Raw genomic sequence first — 22,657 nt, 5'->3', positions numbered from 1 at the left:
ACACAAAACTGACATTCCCCAAAAACAGTATCCCAAGATGTACCGAACCATAGAAAAAGGATATACCACGTGGAGCGGCAACGCCCCGGCTTGCCTCCAGTTACTGTAATAATCTTACAAAAGTATGAGACGTGTTCCTGCAGAGTGAAACATAAAAGAGTGTCAACGAAGACAGCCGATCTTCCCGTGCCGCTGCGTGGGGGTGAAGGTATAGACCGGGCCCCGTTTGTGGGATTGTTCCTCTATTTATACAACTTGCGGACCTCTTGTGCCTCCGACGGATTATCAAATATTCTGGCCGTGCCATCCACATCAACCTCCAGTCGCGCAGGATACAACATACCATAGTGCAAGTTCAGATTTCTCAGTGCGTCCTTGACGCTGTTGAATTTCCACCTAGCACCCTGTACCATGGTGGTGAAATCCGGATAGAAGGATAATTTGGAACCTTGCCAGTCTATATCCCCCTTTTCTCTCACCACGTGAAGGATCATGTCCCTGTCTCTGAAGTTCATGACACATGCCACAATTGGTCTGGGAGGAAGACCAGGATTTGGATGAGGGCCGAGCGATCTATGTGCCCTCTCTACTACAAAGCCAGGGGTGAAAGCATCCTTACCGAACAGTCCCAATAGCAAAGTTTCGATAAACAGATCCATGTGGCCAGTGGGAGTTGACTCAGGGACGCCAAGAATTTGCACGTTGTTCCCGCGACTGCGCGCTTCTAAATCCTCGTTTTTGATGGCCACTTCTTTTAAAATGCCCTCCACTGGTTCCAGATGTTTAATGGAATGTGCTTTCCCATCCTCAATGTCCGATATGCAGGCCTTTGCGACATCCAACCTTCTATCATGCACTTGTACTTTGGTGCCTAGTCTTGCGATGGTGTTGTCGAGGGAGTCAAAGTGACTGTCTAGCGCCTTGAAGCCAGTGCGCATCTCTTGGAGCAATGAGTGTGCTGTGTCAGGGGCTCCATCTCCCAGAATCGGGCCTTGTGCAGATTCGGCCATGGTGGAGGTTTGCACAATGGAGGTATCCGCTAGTTTCTCAAAAGGGAGCGTTCTCTGTTTCAGGTCCTTGCAGCCCATGCCGTGTGAAGTGTAACTGCTGTGACCAGCCAGGACCCAGATGTGCTGCCATGGTATACCAACCCCACATTCTTGGTGTATGTTCGATCAGGCGGCGACTCAAAGCCCCCAGCGACAAGACCAAAAGGGTATGAGGCCTGCCTGTATGAGCGCTGCACTCGAGCTCGAGAAAGCAAACCACCTCTCATGATAGCCCACTGGCTGCAGAGGGAAACACCACAACCCAGCCGTCTGTGTCTCGTGCCTTAAGTGCCATGGCCAGTGAGGGAAGGCAGGTACCAGGCTGTAATAGGGAACCAGTGTCTTATTGTTCGAATTGTGCTGCAGATTATGTAGGGGACCTTGTTAGGAGGCGCCCTGATGCAATCTCTCTGTGTGGGCCGGCCTTTAATGGAGATGTATTTTCTGCCAGCAACGGGTGTCGCTCCTGATATTGGGTGGTGGGGTATGTAGAGTCTACTGCGCGCCCCCCGCATGTCCCATGCGACCGGAAATTAAACGCTGCTAAGCCGGTATCGCGTATCTCACGGCCAGTGGCCAAGATGTAGAGTGGCTGCAGGAGGTCTTCACTGCAGGGGTAAGGGGGCACTCACCGGGAAATCACGCGGCTCAGGCTGCTCTGATCAGCTGCGGCCACGGGTGTCAGGCTGTAGACGTGCGCCGATCGCGTGGAGCCCCATCACAGAGCCATAGCTGCCAGGCACTAGGAGGTTCCGTTCGTCGACCGGACAGGTCTGCGCTGTTACCAGCTTCTATTTACCCAGTGCTTGCATCTCGATGGCCACAGGAGCACGTCAGGAGATTGGAGAGACTTGCGGAGCTTCAAAGCCGAGCGGCCATCTTGGTCGCCAGCTCGGCCACGCCCCATGACTGGGATCCTTAGGACAAGGGCTCGTGTTGGAATCACCAGGGTACTTTAGCTGTATCTTCCCTCTGACTTCACTTCTCCTGAAATTCCGAAAAATATCAAGGGTAGCTTCAGGTGTTCTGTCATCGTTGGTAGCCCCATAGAGCCCACCGAAGTCTGGTTCAAACAGATCCTTCATGTCCATCACAAGGAGGCAATCTCCTTTCCATGGATGAAATCCTGAGGGAGAATAGTTAACCCTGCCCTACAGTCATTGAACGCGAGGGCCTGTTTTTGAGTTACAAAATCTCTCCTGGAGGGCACCACAAATTCTACCACTGGGTAGTAATACAAGGGCAACTGCTTTTACTATCTGACTATGACCTCTCAAGACATCTTTTTACTTAATTCACTTGCTGCCATTTGCAGCTTTACCGCTTCCCTTGTTTTTTCTCTTCCTGTGATGTAATTACCCGGAGCTGCGCAGGATTACAGACACATCTCCCAATAATTTAAGACCATGTCTGTTATGCTGAGAGTAAATACCCAGCAACCTCGTTTGGGGAACTCTTGCCTCTTTGCAAGATCACCGCCATGTGAGAAGCTTGACCTGAAACTAAACGCAAAGTTGAAGTAAGTCTTGCAGAGAGTAAGTCTTACAAAGTATTTCAGCTGATCTATAGCTCACTCCGAACAGGCGCTCATTTTATCACCATTTTTGTAGCAATACTGTGACTTAAAACTGGGCATAATTGTAATCTGTGTGTTTCTAAAGCCGTTTCCTCTAATTTTTACTCGGGTTTTACCAGCTTTGTCACTAGCAGCGCCCCTTTTGCTCATACATTGTAGCATTATCTCAGCACAGACTCTTACTACTAGTAGCCCATTAATAGTAAAACCGCAATGTAACTAGCAGTGCTAGTCTGTCACGGATAGTAGCACTAATGTCTAACTATAGACTCGTATCACTACTACTATTGCATTCATAGTAACACCAGCATGTAACTAGCAGTGCTGTTAGTCTATCACTGACAGTGCCTCTAAGATCTCACTGTTGACTCGTATCACTACTACTTTCGCATTCATAGTATTGTATTGTAATTGCATTTATATAGCGCCTACTACCCCTGACGAGGCATCAAAAAGCTTTTTCAGCGAGTAGCATGTTACACCGGGACCCATAGAGGATTATTATTATGTTTCTTATATAGCGCCAGAATCGACCCCCGAAGGGGTATCTCCGCGCTTGCCTTGGGAACCCTTCCTGGCTTTTCCCTGTGAGATAGCCCCTACAGGGCATCTCCAAGGTGAAAGCCAGGCATCCCGCTGCGGGGGGGCCATTGTGGAGATTAAGCAAGCTTAATGCCCAGAGTTGCAGAGTGTGAACCCATGACTAGGTCAGGCACCGAAGTGAGAATTATCGAGTCCAAGGACATTTGAGCTCAAGACCCTGCCGCGTCGGGAATTGAACCCTGGTCCCGGGTCTGACCTCTGCTTCAGGGTCTGATTAGTGTTGAATTAGTATAGTGAAACATGCAAGTACATTTTAAGTGATGGATAGGTTAGTCAGTTATTTGGATTTGGAATGATAGAGGATAGAGGAGGACAAAGGTTTATATTTATATAGCGCTTGTTGACGCACGCTATTCAGGAAGCCTATGAAGGATTAGTGGTGAATTAATATGGTGAAATATGAAATAATTTCAGTGGTGGATATTAGTCAGTTACTTGAAGTGAGAAGAATAGCAGAGGAATAAAAGGGGAAGAAAGATTTGCATTCCTATAGCATTTGTTACCCCTGATGGATGTTGAAGAGATTTTCTGGCGAGTAGCACGCCACTCCGGAACCCATAAAGGATTAGTGTTGAAAATTAGTATAGTATGAATATGAAGTACTTTGAGTAGTGGATATGTTATTCAGTTATTTGGGTAGTATATTAGTATAGTTGAATATGGAATTTGAGAAGTGAACATGTTAGTCTGTTAATTTTGATTCAAAAGGATAGTGGAGGGAAAAAAGAGTGAAGGTCTCTTTTGGTTTTTATTTAGATCTTAGCAGTAGGAGGAGGCTTTCGGATGAGTAAAAAGGAGTTTTGGAGGGGAGGAGTCAGAGGGAAGAGTTTTGAAAGGTTTGTTTTAGGGGATCGGTGTAGTAAAAAGAGGTGTCCGATGATGCAAGGAGGAGTAACCAATGCAGGGCTTTCAAGGCAGGGGAGATGTTGTCTTGCGGTTTGATATGCAAGAGTAGTCTGGCAGCCGAGTTCTGAATCCGTTGTAGTCTTTTCATGGTCGTTAAAGGTGATCCGTGGTAAAGGCTATTGGCATAATAGAGTTTGTATAAAAGAAAGAGAGGGGCTCTTAATAACCCAGAGGGAAATGGAGCGCCAATATACTGCAAAGTAAAACAAAAGAGTTTTCCCAATGGGGGGTATTGTTTCCTGCTCCTAAATCAGGACTCAAACTGACAAACATCAATCACACCATTCATTTTGTGGAACTGGAGAACACTTACCAAGAAGGAACATACCCAAACAAATTATAATTAAAAAAGTATACAATTTATTAAAATCTTTTGTTACAAAAGATATCAATGAGTTATCAAATAAAAACATATATTGCACAAAAATACACAAATAAAAACACAGTTTGGAACCACCTAATGTGGACGTGGAGAAAATTAATCTAAGGAGACACTAATATCTGTCTTTGTCATTTCATTTCGGACCCTCGTTTGTCAACAATAGGAGGAATATTATTCCTTTAGGCCGGATTCATTGTTGGCAACGCCGAATATGACTTATAGATTGGCGTCGACGCGTTTCGGAAGCATCAACTGATAAAGGCTTCCTTCCTCAGGACACTTTCTATTTTTATTCTCCACACGTAAAGATGTTAAACCTAATGCATAAAAATACAATGCAATGCAACTGTTATATCGACATGTAGTTTCATGTGAATCACACCTTTTTAGCATTTCTTTATCTGCTGCTTGTCCTCACTCAGGGTAGTTTAGCTCTCCTTCCTAAAGTTTATTCCAGATTCATCCCATACGGGTGCGAACAACACAATCAGCTCTGTGTACCCATAGACCGTAGTAAAGGCTATTGGCATAATAGAGTTTGTATAAAAGAAAGAGAGGGGCTCTTAATAACCCAGAGGGAAATGGAGCGCCAATATACTGCAAAGTAAAACAAAAGAGTTTTCCCAATGGGGGGTATTGTTTCCTGCTCCTAAATCAGGACTCAAACTGACAAACATCAATCAGAAGCCGAGTTCTGAATCCGTTGTAGTCTTTTCATGGTTTTTCATGGCTTCCCTGGTTTGTAGTTGATTCTTACCTAAAAAAACGGATCCGATTTCCGCGAAGGGGGTTCTATACTGCAGCCGGGTAGTTTGGCACACGTGGCTGCATAGAGAATATACAAAAGCACAGAAGCTTAGGATTTTTTGTTTATATTACCGGATTTGATTAATCTATGAGTTACGTAGTACTGACTTAGTTAAAAAATCCAAGCCTTCCCATAGTAATCCTAAGCGCAGTTCCCGTGGTCGGTATCTTACCTATTGTTGGCACACGGCTGGTTTTCCCGGGACTGCTCAGCGTGGCGTCTGCTTGATCACCGCTTCTGTATTTGAAATGTCGACTACCCTCGTTGCGGTAGTCGCATTTAAGCCTCGTCATGGAGTCACGTGGTTCTAGAAAGAGTCACGTGACTCATGGAAGCGTCATAGCGACGAATACGGACTATTGGGTTTTTTTATATACCAAAGTGACAGCAAAAAGCTTTATTGTCCCCCTTATGGGGCTGGCGATACTAGTGTTATTTATTCCGTATTACGATGCCCTATTTATACAAGAATACGTAGAGCAAACAGAGAGTTTTATGTTGGAAAGCTAAATGGGCTATAATTCCCTTGTTTAATATTATTTTTCGCGTTTCCTAAATTATGTGGATATTTTTTGTAAAGCCCTGCGGGTCTTATTGGATTATTTACCTATTTTGGAAGGGCGTTATCATGGTCTCCAAATGTAAATAATGAATGAGATTCGAACTAGAAGTAAATCTATTTCTCTAAGGCGAATATATTTCTCTAAAACGATTATGGTATATTTATGGCACTATTCTCATCCAGTCTTCTTTAGTAACTAAAGAAGACTGGATGAGAATAGTGCCATAAATATACCAGTTGAACCACATTAATACCTAACAAAATAAATTTAAGGTTATATCAGTATTGTAAATCATTAATCCCAACCCCCTACTAAAATCACGACATGGGAACTGTATATATGGAAGCTCATAAAACTAGTCTTGGAAACTAGAAAGCCCTATATCCTCTACTTAAATTGCAATAAAAGCATGAATATGAGGAAACTATGTCCCCGTTTCGATACCATCAGAACGGAGGCATAAAACATAATCGTTTTAGAGAAATATATTCGCCTTAGAGAAATAGATGAGTAAAAAGGAGTTTTGGAGGGGAGGAGTCAGAGGGAAGAGTTTTGAAAGGTTTGTTTTAGGGGATCGGTGTAGTAAAAAGAGGTGTCCGATGATGCAAGGAGGAGTAACCAATGCAGGGCTTTCAAGGCAGGGGAGATGTTGTCTTGCGGTTTGATATGCAAGAGTAGTCTGGCAGCCGAGTTCTGAATCCGTTGTAGTAACTAAAGAAGACTGGATGAGAATAGTGCCATAAATATACCAGTTGAACCACATTAATACCTAACAAAATAAATTTAGGGTTATATCAGTATTGTAAATCATTAATCCCAACCCCCTACTAAAATCACGACATGAGAACTGTATATATGGAAGCTCATAAAACTAGTCTTGCAAACTAGAAAGCCCTATATCCTCTACTTAAATTGCAATAAAAGCATGAATATGAGGAAACTATGTCCCCGTTTCGATACCATCAGAACGGAGGCATAAAACATAATCGTTTTAGAGAAATATATTCGCCTTAGAGAAATAGATTTACTTCTAGTTCGAATCTCATTCATTATTTACATTTGGAGACCATGATAACGCCCTTCCAAAATAGGTAAATAATCCAATAAGACCCGCGGGGCTTTACAAAAAATATCCACATAATTTAGGAAACGCGAAAAATAATATTAAACAAGGGAATTATAGCCCATTTAGCTTTCCAACATAAAACTCTCTGTTTGCTCTACGTATTCTTGTATAAATAGGGCATCGTAATACGGAATAAATAAAACTAGTATCGCCAGCCCCATAAGGGGGACAATAAAGCTTTTTGCTGTCACTTTGGTATATAAAAAAACCCAATAGTCCGTATTCGTCGCTATGACGCTTCCATGAGTCACGTGACTCTTTCTAGAACCACGTGACTCCATGACGAGGCTTAAATGCGACTACCGCAACGAGGGTAGTCGACATTTCAAATACAGAAGCGGTGATCAAGCAAACGCCACGCTGAGCAGTCCCGGGAAAACCAGCCGTGTGCCAACAAATAGGTAAGATACCGACCACGGGAACTGCGCTTAGGATTACTATGGGAAGGCTTGGATTTTTTAACTAAGTCAGTACTACGTAACTCATAGATTAATCAAATCCGGTAATATAAACAAAAAATCCTAAGCTTCTGTGCTTTTGTATATTCTCTATGCAGCCACGTGTGCCAAACTACCCGGCTGCAGTATAGAACCCCCTTCGCGGAAATCGGATCCGTTTTTTTAGGTAAGAATCAACTACAAACCAGGGCTGAGGAACTACTGTTAGAGTAGGTATCTATTCGTATAAGTAAAATCGCTGTTCTTTCCAAAATCTTTTGCAGTAATACAGAACTAAAAACAGAAGGGAAGCGTTAAATTCAGCACGCTCACTGGTGCAAATAATAAGGTAAATTCCTTACGATGCAAATTGTACAAAACATCTAGGAGACTCTCGCTGCCATCGACAAATAATAATGCGATAGGCAAACAATTAATTGATTTCTGTAATTTATGCAGGATTGTGCCAAGTCCGTTTTGGATTAATCTTCAAACAGACGTGTTGTGGAAATAAAAGCGCTTGACCATAAATTGAGGTAAATAAATACAGCGCGCAACAATAACAACAATAATAACATCTAAATCTGGGCATACCATACCCAAATATTTAAAATTAAAATTATACTCCTCCTGATTACAGATAGGATGGTAGAAGCTTGATGACAATACAGGCGAAAAACAGTGGAATACTACACATTTGGTAGATCTCCACGAGCAACATAACCATCACGGTTAGTGCGCATATACATTACCTCGTATGAATGATATCTGTGTGGTGTGGATATATATGATAAGAGAATGTGGACAACACTAACCAGAAGGTTATAATTTAGCATAATGTTTTGAATAATTAGAATGATGTTTGAGAATACCTTGCAATGTATAGGTTTCCCCCGCTTTTTTTAAATGCTGTAAGAATTATTCCAGAAATACTTGTAAAAAATATGTATTGTCCCCTCTGTTTTATAAAAATAGACACAATGATAAAAATATGGACAAGTTATCTCTGACTTATGAATAGAAATAGACAGCCGTGGGTTTTTTATAAAATATAAACAAGTGAGGTAAACCAATAGATGGTCTATGGGTACACAGAGCTGATTGTGTTGTTTGCACCCGTATGGGATGAATCTGGAATAAACTTTAGGAAGGAGAGCTAAACTACCCTGAGTGAGGACAAGCAGCAGATAAAGAAATGCTAAAAAGGTGTGATTCACATGAAACTACATGTCGATATAACAGTTGCATTGCATTGTATTTTTATGCATTAGGTTTAACATCTTTACGTGTGGAGAATAAAAATAGAAAGTGTCCTGAGGAAGGAAGCCTTTATCAGTTGATGCTTCCGAAACGCGTCGACGCCAATCTATAAGTCATATTCGGCGTTGCCAACAACGAATCCGGCCTAAAGGAATAATATTCCTCCTATTGTTGACAAACGAGGGTCCGAAATGAAATGACAAAGACAGATATTAGTGTCTCCTTAGATTAATTTTCTCCACGTCCACATTAGGTGGTTTCAAACTGTGTTTTTATTTGTGTATTTTTGTGCAATATATGTTTTTAATTGATAACTTATTGATATCTTTTGTAACAAAAGTTTTTAATAAATTGTATACTTTTTTAATTATAATTTGTTTGGGTATGTTCCTTCTTGGTAAGTGTTCTCCAGTTCCACAAAATGAATGGTGTGATTGATGTTTGTCAGTTTGAGTCCTGATTTAGGAGCAGGAAACAATACCCCCCATTGGGAAAACTCTTTTGTTTTACTTTGCATAATAGAGTTTGGACAGAACAAGGGAGATGGTAGCTTGGACCTTGTGTGGAAATCCCAAATGAGGGAACATTCTTCGCAGTGTTTTTATAGTAGCAATGCGTGATCTTGCTAGTTTATCCACTTGGGCATTCATCGACAGCTTGACACTACCACTTCCTCACAACCAGCTCGTATCACTACTATCGCAATTATAGTAACACCAGCTTGTAACTAGCAGTACTGTTAGTCTATCACTGATAGCACTAATGTCTCACCATAGACTTGTATCACTGCTACCTCATTCATAGTAACTCCACCATGTAGCTAAGAGCGCTATTAGTCTATCACTGACTTTACCACTACCTCACAACCAGCTTGTATCACTACTATCTCATTCATAGTAACACTACCATGTACCTAGTAGTACTGTTAGTCTATCGCTGAACATGTCACCTATATCTCATTAAATCTGTGTACCACTGATATCTAGCTCATAGTAGAATCTCCATTTTACTAGTAGTGATGTAGGTCTGTCACTAAGAACACCACTATCTCACAATAAACTTGTATCATTATCTCACTACTGACTCGTACCACTACTATTTCATTCAAAGTGACACTCCCATGTATCTAGTAGTGCTGTCAGTTATCACTGATATTACCACCAAAATGGCATTTTAGACCCGTACCACTAATATCTCGACCTTCGTAACACCGCCAGGTAACTAGTAGTGTTGTTAGTCTATTACTGATACCATTAATATCTCACCATAGACTCGCACCACTGCTATCTCATTCATAGTAACACCACCATGGAACTAGTAGTGCGGTCAGTGATTGTACCACTCATATCTCACTATAGACTCATACCACTACTATCTCATTTATAGCAGTGCCACTTTGTAATCAGTAGTTCTCTCAGTCTGTCCCTGATATCACTGTTTCAAAAAATCATTGGGTGGGGGGGAGGGAGAAGAAGTTGTAGTTCATTCAGCTTCCTTAGGCTAGAGCAAAAAATCAAGTGGGGGGGGGGGGGGGGAGGAATGAATCCAGGGTCTATGGTAACGTGCGCGGGGTCATAATAGTAAAAATACCCTCATATGCGGACACAAGCATCAGGCGGTATATCTTGGTTCTCCGCCATTCATTGCCCCAACAGCATTATCATTTGGTCTTTTCCTTTGCATGTTATGCTGACCTCCATATGGAGGAAGACCAACTGGAATTACAGCAGTGGCCAGAAATAAAAAATAGAGGGTGTGTTAGTGCTCAAGTGGGTGTGGTATAAAATTCCTTATATCCAGTCTCAAGTGATTTTATTCTGTCGAATTCTGGTATAGGAAGCTAAAAACAAAGAAGTGCGTATTAAGGCCTAGTTACTAGCCTTTTGCACTAGTGAAAGCGGTCAACATGTTTTAGCTTCCTGGCATCTCTAGAGGCTTTCGTCAGGGCCAGGTGATAAGAGTATATATTAACTCTTAAGTGAAAGAATGGTGTACTCACCACCTTTATGTTTTAGAAGATAGATAAGTTGTATCTGTATCTGAGTTCAAAGTGTTTTTGGCGGCATCGATGGAAACGGTCAGTACAGCGGACCGGTTGCGGTGATGCTGTTCCCAGGACTTGTTCTGACACTGAATCCTTGGTAGTTTTTTTTAATATCATTGTTTCACCATAGACTCGTACCCTTATCTCACTATATACTCACACCACTAATATCTCATTCATATTTACACCATCATGTAACTAGGGGTGCTGTTAGTCTATCACTTATAATACCACTGTGGCATTATAGACTCGTACCACTAATGTCTCATTCATAGTACCACTGCCAAATAACTATTAGTGGTATTAGTCGATTGCTGGTACAACCATTATCTCACTGGAGAAGTGTGGCTCAATGGTTAGAGCGGCAGACCCTGATGCAGAGGTCTGCCCCCGGACCAGGGTTCAATTCCCGCCTCGGCGGATCTTGGTCTCAATTTCCTCGGACCTGATAATTCTCGCCTCAGGGCCGATTCTAATCATGGGCTCCACTCTGCAACTCTGGGCAATAGCTTGCTTAATCTCCACAACGGCCCCAGCAGCGCTAGGATGCCTGGCTGCACCTTGGGGGTGCCCAGGAGTGGGCGCCTCACAGGGAAAAAGCCAGGAAGGGTTCCACAGCGGTATTCGTACAAGCGCCGGAGATACCCCATGTGGGGCGATTCGGGCGCTATAAAAGTAATAAAACATTTACATTTACATTCACTACAGAATCGTACCACAAATATCTCCTTCATTGTAATACCGTCACGTAACTATTAGTGGTATTAGTCTATCACCGATAGTACCATTGTCTCACTAAAGAATTGTACTACTAATCTCTTATGTATCAAAACACCACCAGGTAACCATTTGTGAGATAGGTCTATCACTGACAGTACCATTATCTGAACATAGACTAGTACCATTAATATTTCATTCATCCTAATAAAGCCTTATAACTAGTAGTGATAGCAGCCTATCGCTGATAGGACAATTATCTGAACATAGACTAGTGCCACTAATATTTTATTCATTGTAATACAGCCTTGTAACTAGTAGTGTTAGCTGTCTATCACTGATAGTACCATTATCTGAACATAAACTCGTACTTTTAATATTTAATTCACCGTAATACAGTTGTGTAACTAGTATTGTTAGCTGTCTATCGCTGATAGTACTATTATCTGAACATAGACTAGTACCATTAATATTTCATTCATTATAATACAGCCTTGTAACTTGTAGTGTTAGCTGTCTATCACTGACAGTACCATTATCTGAACATAGACTTGTACTCTTAATATTTAATTCAATGTAATACAGTGGTGTAACTAGTATTGTTAGCTGTCTATTGCTGATAGTACATTATCTGAACATAGACTAGTACCATTAATATTTCATTCATCGTACTATAGCCTTGTAACTAGTAGTGTTAGCCATCTATCACTGATAGTACCATTATCTGAACACAGACTACTACCATTAATATTTAATTCACCGTAATAGTTGTGTAACTAGTATTGTTAGCTGTCTATCACTGATAGTACATTATCTGAACATAGACTAGTACCATTAATATTTCATTCACTGTAATACAGCCTTGTTACTAGTAGTGTTAGCTGTCTATCACTGATAGTACATTATCTGATGATAGTACATTATCTGAACATAGACTAGTACCATTAATATTTAATTCACCGTAATACAGTTGTGTAACTAGTATTGTTAGCTGTCTATTGCTGATAGTACATTATCTGAACATAGACTAGTACCATTAATATTTCATTCATCGTAATATAGCCTTGTAACTAGTAGTGTTAGCCATCTATCACTGATAGTACAATTATCTGACCAAAGTAATACAGCCATGTTACTAGCAATGATAGCCATTTATCTCTGATAGAATTATTTGACCATAGACTTGTGCCATTAATAGTTCATTCACAGTTATACTGCTGTGTTACTAGTAGTGTGAGCTGTTGTTGATAGTACCATTATCTGCCCTTAGTAATATTGATGTGTCACTAGTAGTGTTGGCACTCTATCGCTGATAGTTCCATTATCTGCCCTTAGTAATATTGCTGTGTCACTAGTAGTGTCCGCACTCTCATTGCTGATAGTACCATTATCTGACCATAATAATATTGCTATGTCACTAGTAGTGTCAGCACTCTTATTGCTGATAGGACTATTATCTGACCATAGACTCGTACTCTTAATATTTCACTCACCGTCATACCACTGTGTAACTAGGAGTGTGAGCTGTCTATCGCTGAAGGTACATATCAGGAGTGTATCACGTCTGAAGCTGTTCTATGTTGTTATGGGAGGAAGTGTCAGCTGAATGAGTGAAAAGGTGGATAGGTCGTGCGAAGTCAGTCCCAGTACATCAAGCCGGCTGCGACGAGATAAATAAACCACATTTGGCACCTGTCACTAACTTCTCTTTTCAACCCACTCTCTATTCTTGCCTCCAGCCTTGAAGACAGAAGATGGCGTCCAAACCAAAACGGCGTAAAAGGTGAGACGTATAGTAGGGCTTGGCTCGTACAGGCACCGAATATTACAATTCAGTCTTGTTTCCCTCAAATTACCAATGAATAGGTACATTTACATATTGATGTGTTCAGTAGATTTTATTTGCATGCTTCTTAGCATTCTCAAAGGACCATTAAAAAAGAGAGCTGAGACAGTGGTCTGGCTTTTTCCTTAGAGACAAAGCACGAGCTAAGCCGTCGAAAGATGTAAAGCGCTCATCAGAGGTCCTATATAAATATGATAAAGACTCTTTAAAATGCAATAAAGTGAATTTCTTTAACTGTGGAAAGTGTTTTAATTTAGTAGATTAGTTTATGTCACTGAAGTAGGTGATATTTACTGAATGATAATTTCTAAACATGATTTTAAAAACATCCTCTTCCTTCACCCTGGTGACTGTGCCAATAGGGATCCAGGCACAGCCAGGTATCATGTGTACCCCATGTATGGCCAATACTGTTGTCAAAGATGGAGAAACATTATTTAATACCAATAACAAAGCAACACTTGTTGTTTGGACACACTATGCACTACTCGTCAATCAATCACTTCCAATTATTCTTTTTTTATAATAAACAATTTTATTAAAAACAATTTAAATTGCTATTTTACTTGTTTGCATTCATATTTATTAATAAACAGTTGTGATTTTCCAAACTAATACACTGAATCACTCCTACAATTTCTGATGCACATTAGAGTGCCTTAAATTCTAATGAATTGAAGATATTTCACATTTTTTAATATGCTCAGTGCATTTCGGGATCACAGGGTCCCTTCTTCAGGGACATTTAGAAACAAAGCAAAGAAGGAAGGAGGGTTTGTAACTATTGAAGTTGATGTACACAATTTGAAAATAAGATTTAAAAAAAGTAGTGCGTGCAGCAATTAACGAGGTTTGACATTCTACCGCTTCAATCCAATTTTAATTTCATGCAGTAGTGCTTTGTGCTCTAGATAAAAACAAAAAGAAAAACCTTAATCCAAAGACACATCTAATATAAAACACATGACCACTTGCCGTGGAGTAAATGTGAATCAATAGACTCACAAAACAATAAACGCTGAAACCCACGAAAAAAGCGTCCAGGAATTTCCAAACTAACCGACTCTGTTTGCCGTTTGGCGCCACTAACCCCAACCCTTTTGGGGCTCCCAGCATTTTTTCCCTGCCAGTTCCACCACCCTCACACAACCCCGGTATGGAGCACTGCAGGCCGCTTTGAGAAGTTGGCCTGGTATATGATGGCCACTATTCTAGTGGGCACCTTGCACCATTCCAAACGACCCTTATTGATGGTAGGTTATAAAGTCAACCTTATAGAAAGCTATCCTAGTGGTAGCTTTGGAGAGTAGCCTTCAGGCTAAGACTTGGAGACGAGTTAAACAAGTTGTTTTACCAATTATAATCTCTTGAATGATCAAATGAAAGCACACCACACAAGGTATATATCAAATATATATGTATTTATTCTGAACACAACCCCTCTGGACTCTTTATGAGGTCAGAGGGAAAAGTACAATACCAGGAACTTAATTAGCATACTATAAGTTGCACAGTATAAGTTATGCCCTAGGGGCCTCACAAACCATATACTAAAATAGTGGTGTAAGAACCACGTGAGAGTTAGAAAGTGGGCCTAGGACCTGTGGAATCGCTGGGGCTGCCTAGAACCACCAAAGGTTAAGGATGTAGGAGGCCCACGGGTGACACATGCAGTGTCTAAACACAGCTGTGGGTTACCATTGACTTTCTATGGAGAACGAACAAGTTACAAAGTTACAGTTTAAGGGCACTTTTAGGTGAACTACGATGGAACCGTTTTAGACTACAACACTTCGAGAGTCAAGACCCACGGGAGCACCGGAGTACTTGTGGTACCTCACCCAGGGAAGCCGGGTGCATAGGTGTCTTTTGGTGTCGAGTTTTGTCGTCGATTCCAATGGAGAGCTGCGAAGAAGTGCTGCAGGTGACCAGAGGAAAAGTGTCCGGGTGGATCCAAGGGTGGATCTGAGATGTGAAGAACCTGAAAGCAGAGGACACAGAGTCTGGGTCATTAGCCAGTGACAAGGATGGCGACAGGAAGATGCCAGCCGATGTCTGGTGATTTCAGGTGAAAAGGTAACGCTTGTCTCTTCAGCCACGAGGACCAGGAGGTGTCGATGCTGACCAGGAGCTGGATTCGAGCTGTCCCATGAAGGATCTAGTTGACTGTGGTGTCAGTATCCGGATTGGACCCAACAAGCCTTGGCAGATGCAATCCATGCAAGATGTCAAAATGGGCTTCGGTGCAAACCAGCAAGGTCTGAGGAACTCCTCCTTTGAGAGGAGTTGGAGCAAGCCTGGAGTAACCAGGAAAGCTAAAGAAAATGAAGATTGGTCTTCGTGGGGGCTCACTAGCCAATGGACTAGGAACCGCAAAGATGCATCAAGCTGAAATTCACAAAGCGGGCCCACGGGACACTCGTGGAGTGTGGGCATCTGAGCGTCGGTGTAAAAGGTGCTCGGTGAAGGGACTTCAAATACCCAATCCACAACTTCGGGATATAGATGCAGTAGCAAGGATGCAGGGTGTCCAGGAGTTCCGGTCCCACGTCTCTTGTGCCCGCCACAGGTCTCAGTTTTGCTGGGTGCGCAGGTCCGCATCAGAGATGTCTGAAGTCTGTGTCCTGTGTCGCAGATTCTTCGGGATCTGGCGGGAGCCTCGAAAATGCAGACCGGCAAAGATGCTGTTGGTGCCTTTTTGGACAGGGTGGTCACTCCTTGACCACAAGGGAGATTTCTTCCATCTTCCAGTCGAAATGGAATGTCGAAGGTCCAGGAATTATGTATCAGACTTTTGTCCCGGTAATCTAAAGACCTAGGGACTGGGGTTCTATACTTATAGCAAGTTTAGGGGTTGGACTAACTCTAAGGTCCCTTCTATGGGTGGACCTAGGGAGGGGGTGGTTACACCCCTTCCCCGTTGTCCAGTTTCACGCCAGAGCTGGGACTGAGCGCCCCAGCAACCGGTTTGAACTAGGAAATGCATGGAGCACCTTGTGTGCCCCAGGCAGTGTCTGAAAAGCATTTACTGAATGCAACCCACTCTGCCCCAATACACTAAAACCTGTCTGGAACAGGAAACCTATTGTTCAGGCCTCCCCTGCCGGAGGTTCGTTCAGCAGCAGGAGGGCAGACTCGTGTCTGTGGCAGCAGCATCCATTTTGTGATGCTGGGCCTCCGTTTAACTTTACCAGGGTTTACCAGTAACTACATGTCTTCTCCCTCTAGAAGGGTGGAATGCTACCCCCTCTGCCAGAACTGGCGGGGGGGGGGGGGTAGTATTCAAAAGTGTTTGACACCTTACACAACATGTTTTGATAAAGCAAAACCAAAGTTAGCATTAACCGCGAGGATTATAATGCACTTAAGAGTATATGGTATGGCTATATCATAGAACAGCTATAAGGAGATGGTTCCAAAAGCTGCAGAGAGGCTCAACTCATGCTAGGGAACCCTCTCACACAAAACCAAGCACTCTGCCTCCAGGATTGTCAAAGCCTGCCATAGGAGTGACTTAAAGGTTACATGTGTCTATATATAAGGTAGATCTAGATATACTATATCTAAATAAGGGTTGATTACACCACCTTACCCAGGCTGTAAGTACAGACCTGTGGTGTCAGTTTGGAAGGCTAACCAGGGTTGGCACAATACATGCTGCAGCCCCTGGTAGGCCTAGGGTGCACCTGTTCCCTGGGTACCAAGGGTACCATATACAGGGGCTCACAAGGGTGACCCAGTAACCAATCTGGTATGTACCTAAAGTACATGGTATCAATTTAGAGAGAGTACAGGTAGGCCGTGAGCCTGATTAGCAGGGCCACAGCCATACTAAAGTCGAAAAACCAGTGAAACACAGCAAAAAGTGGGGGTAACCATAAGAAGCAGACTCTACTCCCCTACAGCCGCAGTGCACCACTAAATGGTGCTGTGACAGACGGCAGCACCCCCTGCAGTCTGCTGGGTTAGGGTGCCTACAGCCCTTCTGCCTGTGTGCCCTGCTTGGATGTGACCATCCCATGTAGTGAGACAATGTAAATGTTTTTGTACTTGTATAGCCACAGCTACCCGCAGTGGGTTTCCCGGTGCTTGTAAGAATACCGCTGTGGAACCCATCCTGGCTTTCCCTGTGAGGCTTCCACTCCTGGGCACCCCCAAGGTGGAGGCCAGGCATCCCTCGCGTTGTGGGGGCCGTTGTGGAGACTAAGCAAGCTATTGCCCAGAGTTGCAGCGTGGGACCCATGATCAGAATAGGCACCGAGGCAAGAATATCCGGTCAGGGGAATTAATGACCCCGAGACCCGCCGTGGGAGGAATCGAACCCTGGTCCCTGGCCAGAGCTCTGCATCGAGGTATGCCTGCTCTAACCATTGAGCCACACTGTTACCCCCTGCATACCGATGCCACCGCGGATCACCTGATGACCCACAACCCAAGTCTGCATATCAGCGGACCCTGCTCACAGCACCAGCAATTCTCTGGATTACCACCAGAGGCATCACTGCAACCAGCCTCAGCCCCACCAGACTGTGTGGCACTGTAACGGATCCAGCTACCCCGTGCACCAGGGAACCGAACAGCAAAGTCATCCGACTAGCGCAAGGTTCCCCACAGCTGACCACCTCATCACTGCTGGTTCTTGGGAGCACATAGAGTTGCCAGGTCCGGCCTGCCAGCCTGTGTGCACCCCAATCAGCCAAACGGTCCCCTAGAACATCAGAGAACCATTAACAAAGCCAATAGCCCTCGTTTGTGTAGGTGTAATGTGAAGTGCTGTGTTACATATCTGGATGCAGTGACTGGAGAAGCAAAATACCAGTCTGGCGGCCCACTATGCTAAACACAGATTTTCAGTTTACGTGTTGTTAGGCCTCGACATTAATTACGTTGGCCACACCCCTTGGAGAGACCCTTTCAGTTTTTTCATCCCACTGAAAGCCCTCCAGGACACCTGCTTTTACTTCTCCCCGCACAACTGGAGATGCTATGCCCCCTAATCCGTGTTAACACATTTTTTTTTTATGTGTTTTTTGAGACATTAAAACATATACAATATTGCTCCAAAGTATCGGAGCTCACCGGTTTTGTTCAGACGTTCTCCCAATTGAAAAGGTGCAATAAAAATAGGGCTATATCTCGCCGGATAAGCTTCCATCGCGAGGCTGCCATAGAAGTCTGAGAGCCGTCAGTAAACACAGGTACATCTGGAGAAGTGTGGCTCAATGATTAGAGCGGCAGACCCTGACTGATGCAGAGGTCTAGCCCGGGACCAGGGTTCAATTCCCCGCCTCGGCGGGTCTTGGGCTCAAAATTCCACGGACCTGATAATTCTCGCCTCGGTGCCTATTCCAATCATGGAGTACCACTCTGCAACTCTGGGCAATAGCTTGCTTAATCTCCACAACGGCCCTCACAACGCTAAGGATGCCTGGCCTCCACCTTGGGGGTGCCCAGGAGTGGACGCCTCACAGGGAAAGCCAGGATGGGTTCCAAAGCGGTATTCGTACAAGTGTCTTGAGACCCTTGCGGGTAAGTAGTGCGCTATACAAGTATCAATTTACAATTTACATTTTACATCACCATTCAGATTAGTTTTCCAGGCTGGTAGAAATGGCTCCTTTCGCTATTACCTACTAGTAACAAGGCTGCCCCACCACCCTTTTGTCCTCCGTTCTCTCATTTCAAACTGCTCTTCGATTCTTGGTTTTACCACTTTGTGTTTCTTTTTCCACACTACATTTTGCGATAACTGCCAGATAAACCGGATTTTGAAGGTGTTGTTTTCCTCCAAGAAGTTGCTAGGGCTTTGTATGAAAGTCAGTTTTAAACATAATTTAAAAATAAATACCATCAGCGCTTCTATATTAATGGCATGTGTGGGTGCTTAAAAATGCCAGGGTGTTCAGTTTTTTGTTTCCACTTGTAACAAAAGAGAAGCAGTTCACATGAGTTAGAACCTTTCAACCATTCATTAATTCATATTTTTTTTAAACTGAAAAACTCCAGTCAATGTGCTACGAAGGAAAAAAACATACGTATATTGTAGAGAATAGTACCTCTAGCCTTTTCAGAGCTAAAAGCTCCTTTTAACACAATGTCTGCATTATTACCAACAATTTTTGCATCATGCAGTAAAAAAGTCAAATTAGTATGCAAAAGTAAATATTTAGAAATATCGATTTACACATTTATAGAAATCTGTTCATAAAACAATAACACTTTAGGCCATAATTATAATGCTGTCATCTAGGCAGTGTTGCAGATGTGTCTCTTTTCCCAGGGGTAATTCCAGTGATAATACCTCATTCTAAGTCCTCTAGAGTGTGCTGCTAGCTAATTCTCTGGTCTGATCGGTAATTCCTTATTCTAAGTCCTCTACACAGTCCTGCAGCAGCTTATTTGGTCTTGTCAGTAATTACTCCATTCTAAATCCTCTAGAAGGTGCTGCAGCTGTGTCTCTGTTCCCAGTGGTAATTTCCCATCCGTAATCCTCTAGGCAGAGCTGTAGCTGCTTCTCTGGTCCCAGTGGTAATTTCTCATTCTTAGTCCTGTACACACTGCTGCAGCTGCTTCTCAGGTCCCAGTAGAACTAGACAAAGCTGCAGCTGCTTATCTGGTCCCAGTGGTAATTCCTCATTCGAAGTCCTCCAGGCAGTGCTGCTAGCTTCTACTCCAGTCCCGTCAGTAGTTCTTCATTCTAAGTCTTCTAGGCAGTGCTGCAGCTGTGTCTCTGGTCCCATAGGTAATTCCTCATTATGTCCTATAGAAAGAGTTGCTAGCTGCTCCTCTGGTCCAGTTGCTAAGTCCTCTAGGCAGTGTTGCACCTATGTCTCTGTTCCCAATCGCAATTCCTCAGTGTCAGTCCTCTAGGTAGAGCTGCAACACCATCTGCTGCTAGTGGTAATTCATTGTTTGTAGTCCTCTAGGCATTGCTGCAACCTGCTTCTCTGATCCTGTTGGCAATTCCTCATTCCAAGTCCTCTAGGCAGGGCTGATAGCTGCTACTCTGGTCCCGTCAGTAATTCCTCATTCTAAATCCTCTAGTCACTGCTGCAGCTGTGTCTCTGGCCACAGTGTTAATTCGTCATTCAGTGCTGATAGCTGCTTCCCTGGCCCAAGCAGTAAATCCTCATTCTAAGTCCTCTAAGCAGTGCTGCTAGCTGCTACTCTGGTTCCGTTGGTAATGCCACATTCTAAGTCCTCCAGGCAGTGCTGCAGTTCTATCTCTGTTCCCAGTGGTCATTCCTCATTCTTAGCCCTCTAGGTAGTGCTGCTAGCTGCCACTCTGGTCTCATTGGTAAGTCTGCATTCTAAGTCCTCTACACAGTGCTGCTACCTGCTTTTCTGGTCTCCTTGGTAACTCCTCATTCTAAGTCCTCTACACTGTGCTGCACCTACTTCTCTGGTCCCAGTGGTAATTCCCCATTCTAAGTCCTATAGGCAGCGCTGCAGCTGTGTCTCTGTTCATTCATACACTACACTCCAAACCAAAACACATAGATAAAAGGCGTTGTCATTTACAACCCCAATAGCTCTAAGTCTAACAAATGTGAGACCTATTGCATTGCAAATACTTGTAAATACTTATGTCACCCTTAGATTAGGCCCTGGACAGCCTAGAGGATAGGGTGCTGTGCATTAAAGAAATAGGACATGTAAACTTAAGTTTTACATGTGCAGGTTGTGAAAAACTCTTAAATTTGTTTTTCACTACTTCAACGCCCATCTCTCTATATGAGAACATTGAAGATACCATAATCCATGTAATACGCTGTAATGTCCAAATGGAAGAAGGTATCCAGTTCATGTTTGTTTGGTAAAGCTTCTCCCATCTTCCAGAGGAAAGGCACCCGGTATGAATATTAGACCTCAGACGCCAACTCTTCAGTACATTTCTGGACCTATGTACCTCATCTGAGCCGCCATGGCGCAATGCATCCTTGTCGATGGCAACCTCAACGATAATGCCTGACTCCAGATAGCAGGCTCGCAGCTCCTTGGAACTGGTGCATCGCCCTGACTGTGCGACACATTCTCATCCTGTTTGAAGTGTTGCACAATACTTTACACATTGCCTCTGAGTTAAGCCAAACTGGTCCGGGCCAAGCTACCTGAGCGATGTGCACAGTTTAATTTAGGGTTAGTTTGTGACTTCACCCTGAAAAAAGTTGTGGTGCTGCTTGCAAAAGGTTTCACTCCCCTCCCCCAGTACCCCGATTTCTTACAGGAGCACTCAACATTCCAATGTTCTAATTACCACTGAAGATTTAAGGGAGTTCTTGCTTAGGTTCCTAGGACTTATAGGGGTGTGCAGAGCTCTTAGTGAATCCTCAGGGAAGTCTCCCATAGGGAAAAGTTCTGCCGCCATGGAACAGTTGCCTTTTTGCCAAAATGCCATGTTGCTATGCCAGTCTTTTATTGGGGCTAAGCCCAATCCATGATCCATCGTAACTGCTTTGCAGCCACCTCTTCCTGTTGGTCCTATGTGAGCTCTGATCATTTGCTTTAGGATCCTTCTTTAGGTGCGAGTCTTTCATATTTTGGTCTGCATCTACTCATGTGGTCCTAAAGATTTAAGGCTGCAGTGCCATTGACCTCTGGCCTATACAACTACAGATCTTCAAGTTCCTACCTTTGATTCCAGTCCTGCATTTAAAAACATGAAAAGTAAGGCCTAAAAATTACATTTCCCACCTGATACTTCAGTTTAGTAGTTGCAAGCCTGAAGATTGTACTACAAAAACTAGCAGTGCCAAGGGGTGTTTTTCTGTTACACATGCTATTGGCATGCACAAGTACTTGTGTGAGGTTAAGGATTGATTGCTATGTCCAGCCACCAACCAGACTCATCAATCTGGCCTGTCTCCCTTCCCAACAATCCAATCTACCCCTCACGGAAAGCTGTCAAATGTCCAGCGGTTCAGCCCACCATCTTATAACATTTGCATGTGACCTATTTGTTTACATCAGCGTTTCCTAGTGATTATTCATATATTTCACAACAAGTGTCATGCCATTTTGGCCCAAATGCCTTACACGAGGTCAATGGTAGTTGGCACATAGCTAAGTAGATCTCATGGTAAGGACAAATGGGAAACAGTCATAACAATGCATGCCTTACATCACATGCCTTTTCAACGCAGTTGTTACAACGACCGTGTTGTTACAATGCAAATCATTACATCGCAAGTCGTTTCAACGACTTGCTGTAGGGGCGCACTGGTATTGGATTTACAATCCAACACCTTCCCTGCTGTTGCACAAACTAGAGTAGGAATAGTAAATTATACTATTCCTAAGTCCAGCGCGTCCCCTACAGCAAGTCGTTGAAATGACTTGC

General features: G+C 43.2%; 1 protein-coding gene across 1 annotated transcript in view; it reads left to right on the top strand.

Annotated features, from left to right (window-relative positions):
• The window catches only part of LOC147701797 (sacsin-like), a 228,479-nt gene that overhangs the window by 14,380 nt on the left and 191,442 nt on the right, over positions 1–22,657 (top strand). Inside the window, exon 2 of the mRNA XM_086930423.1 lies at positions 13,211–13,254. Within this exon, the coding sequence (XP_086786549.1) occupies positions 13,226–13,254 (29 nt within the window). The 5' untranslated portion in view covers positions 13,211–13,225. The remainder of the gene's footprint in view (positions 1–13,210; positions 13,255–22,657) is intronic.

The sequence above is a fragment of the Lissotriton vulgaris genome, chromosome 7 (assembly GCF_964263255.1).
Source record: "Lissotriton vulgaris chromosome 7, aLisVul1.2, whole genome shotgun sequence".
Classification (NCBI taxonomy): Eukaryota; Metazoa; Chordata; class Amphibia; order Caudata; family Salamandridae; genus Lissotriton; species Lissotriton vulgaris.
The sequence above is the reverse complement of the archived record's forward strand: the minus strand, read 5'-3'. Positions and strand labels throughout refer to the sequence as shown.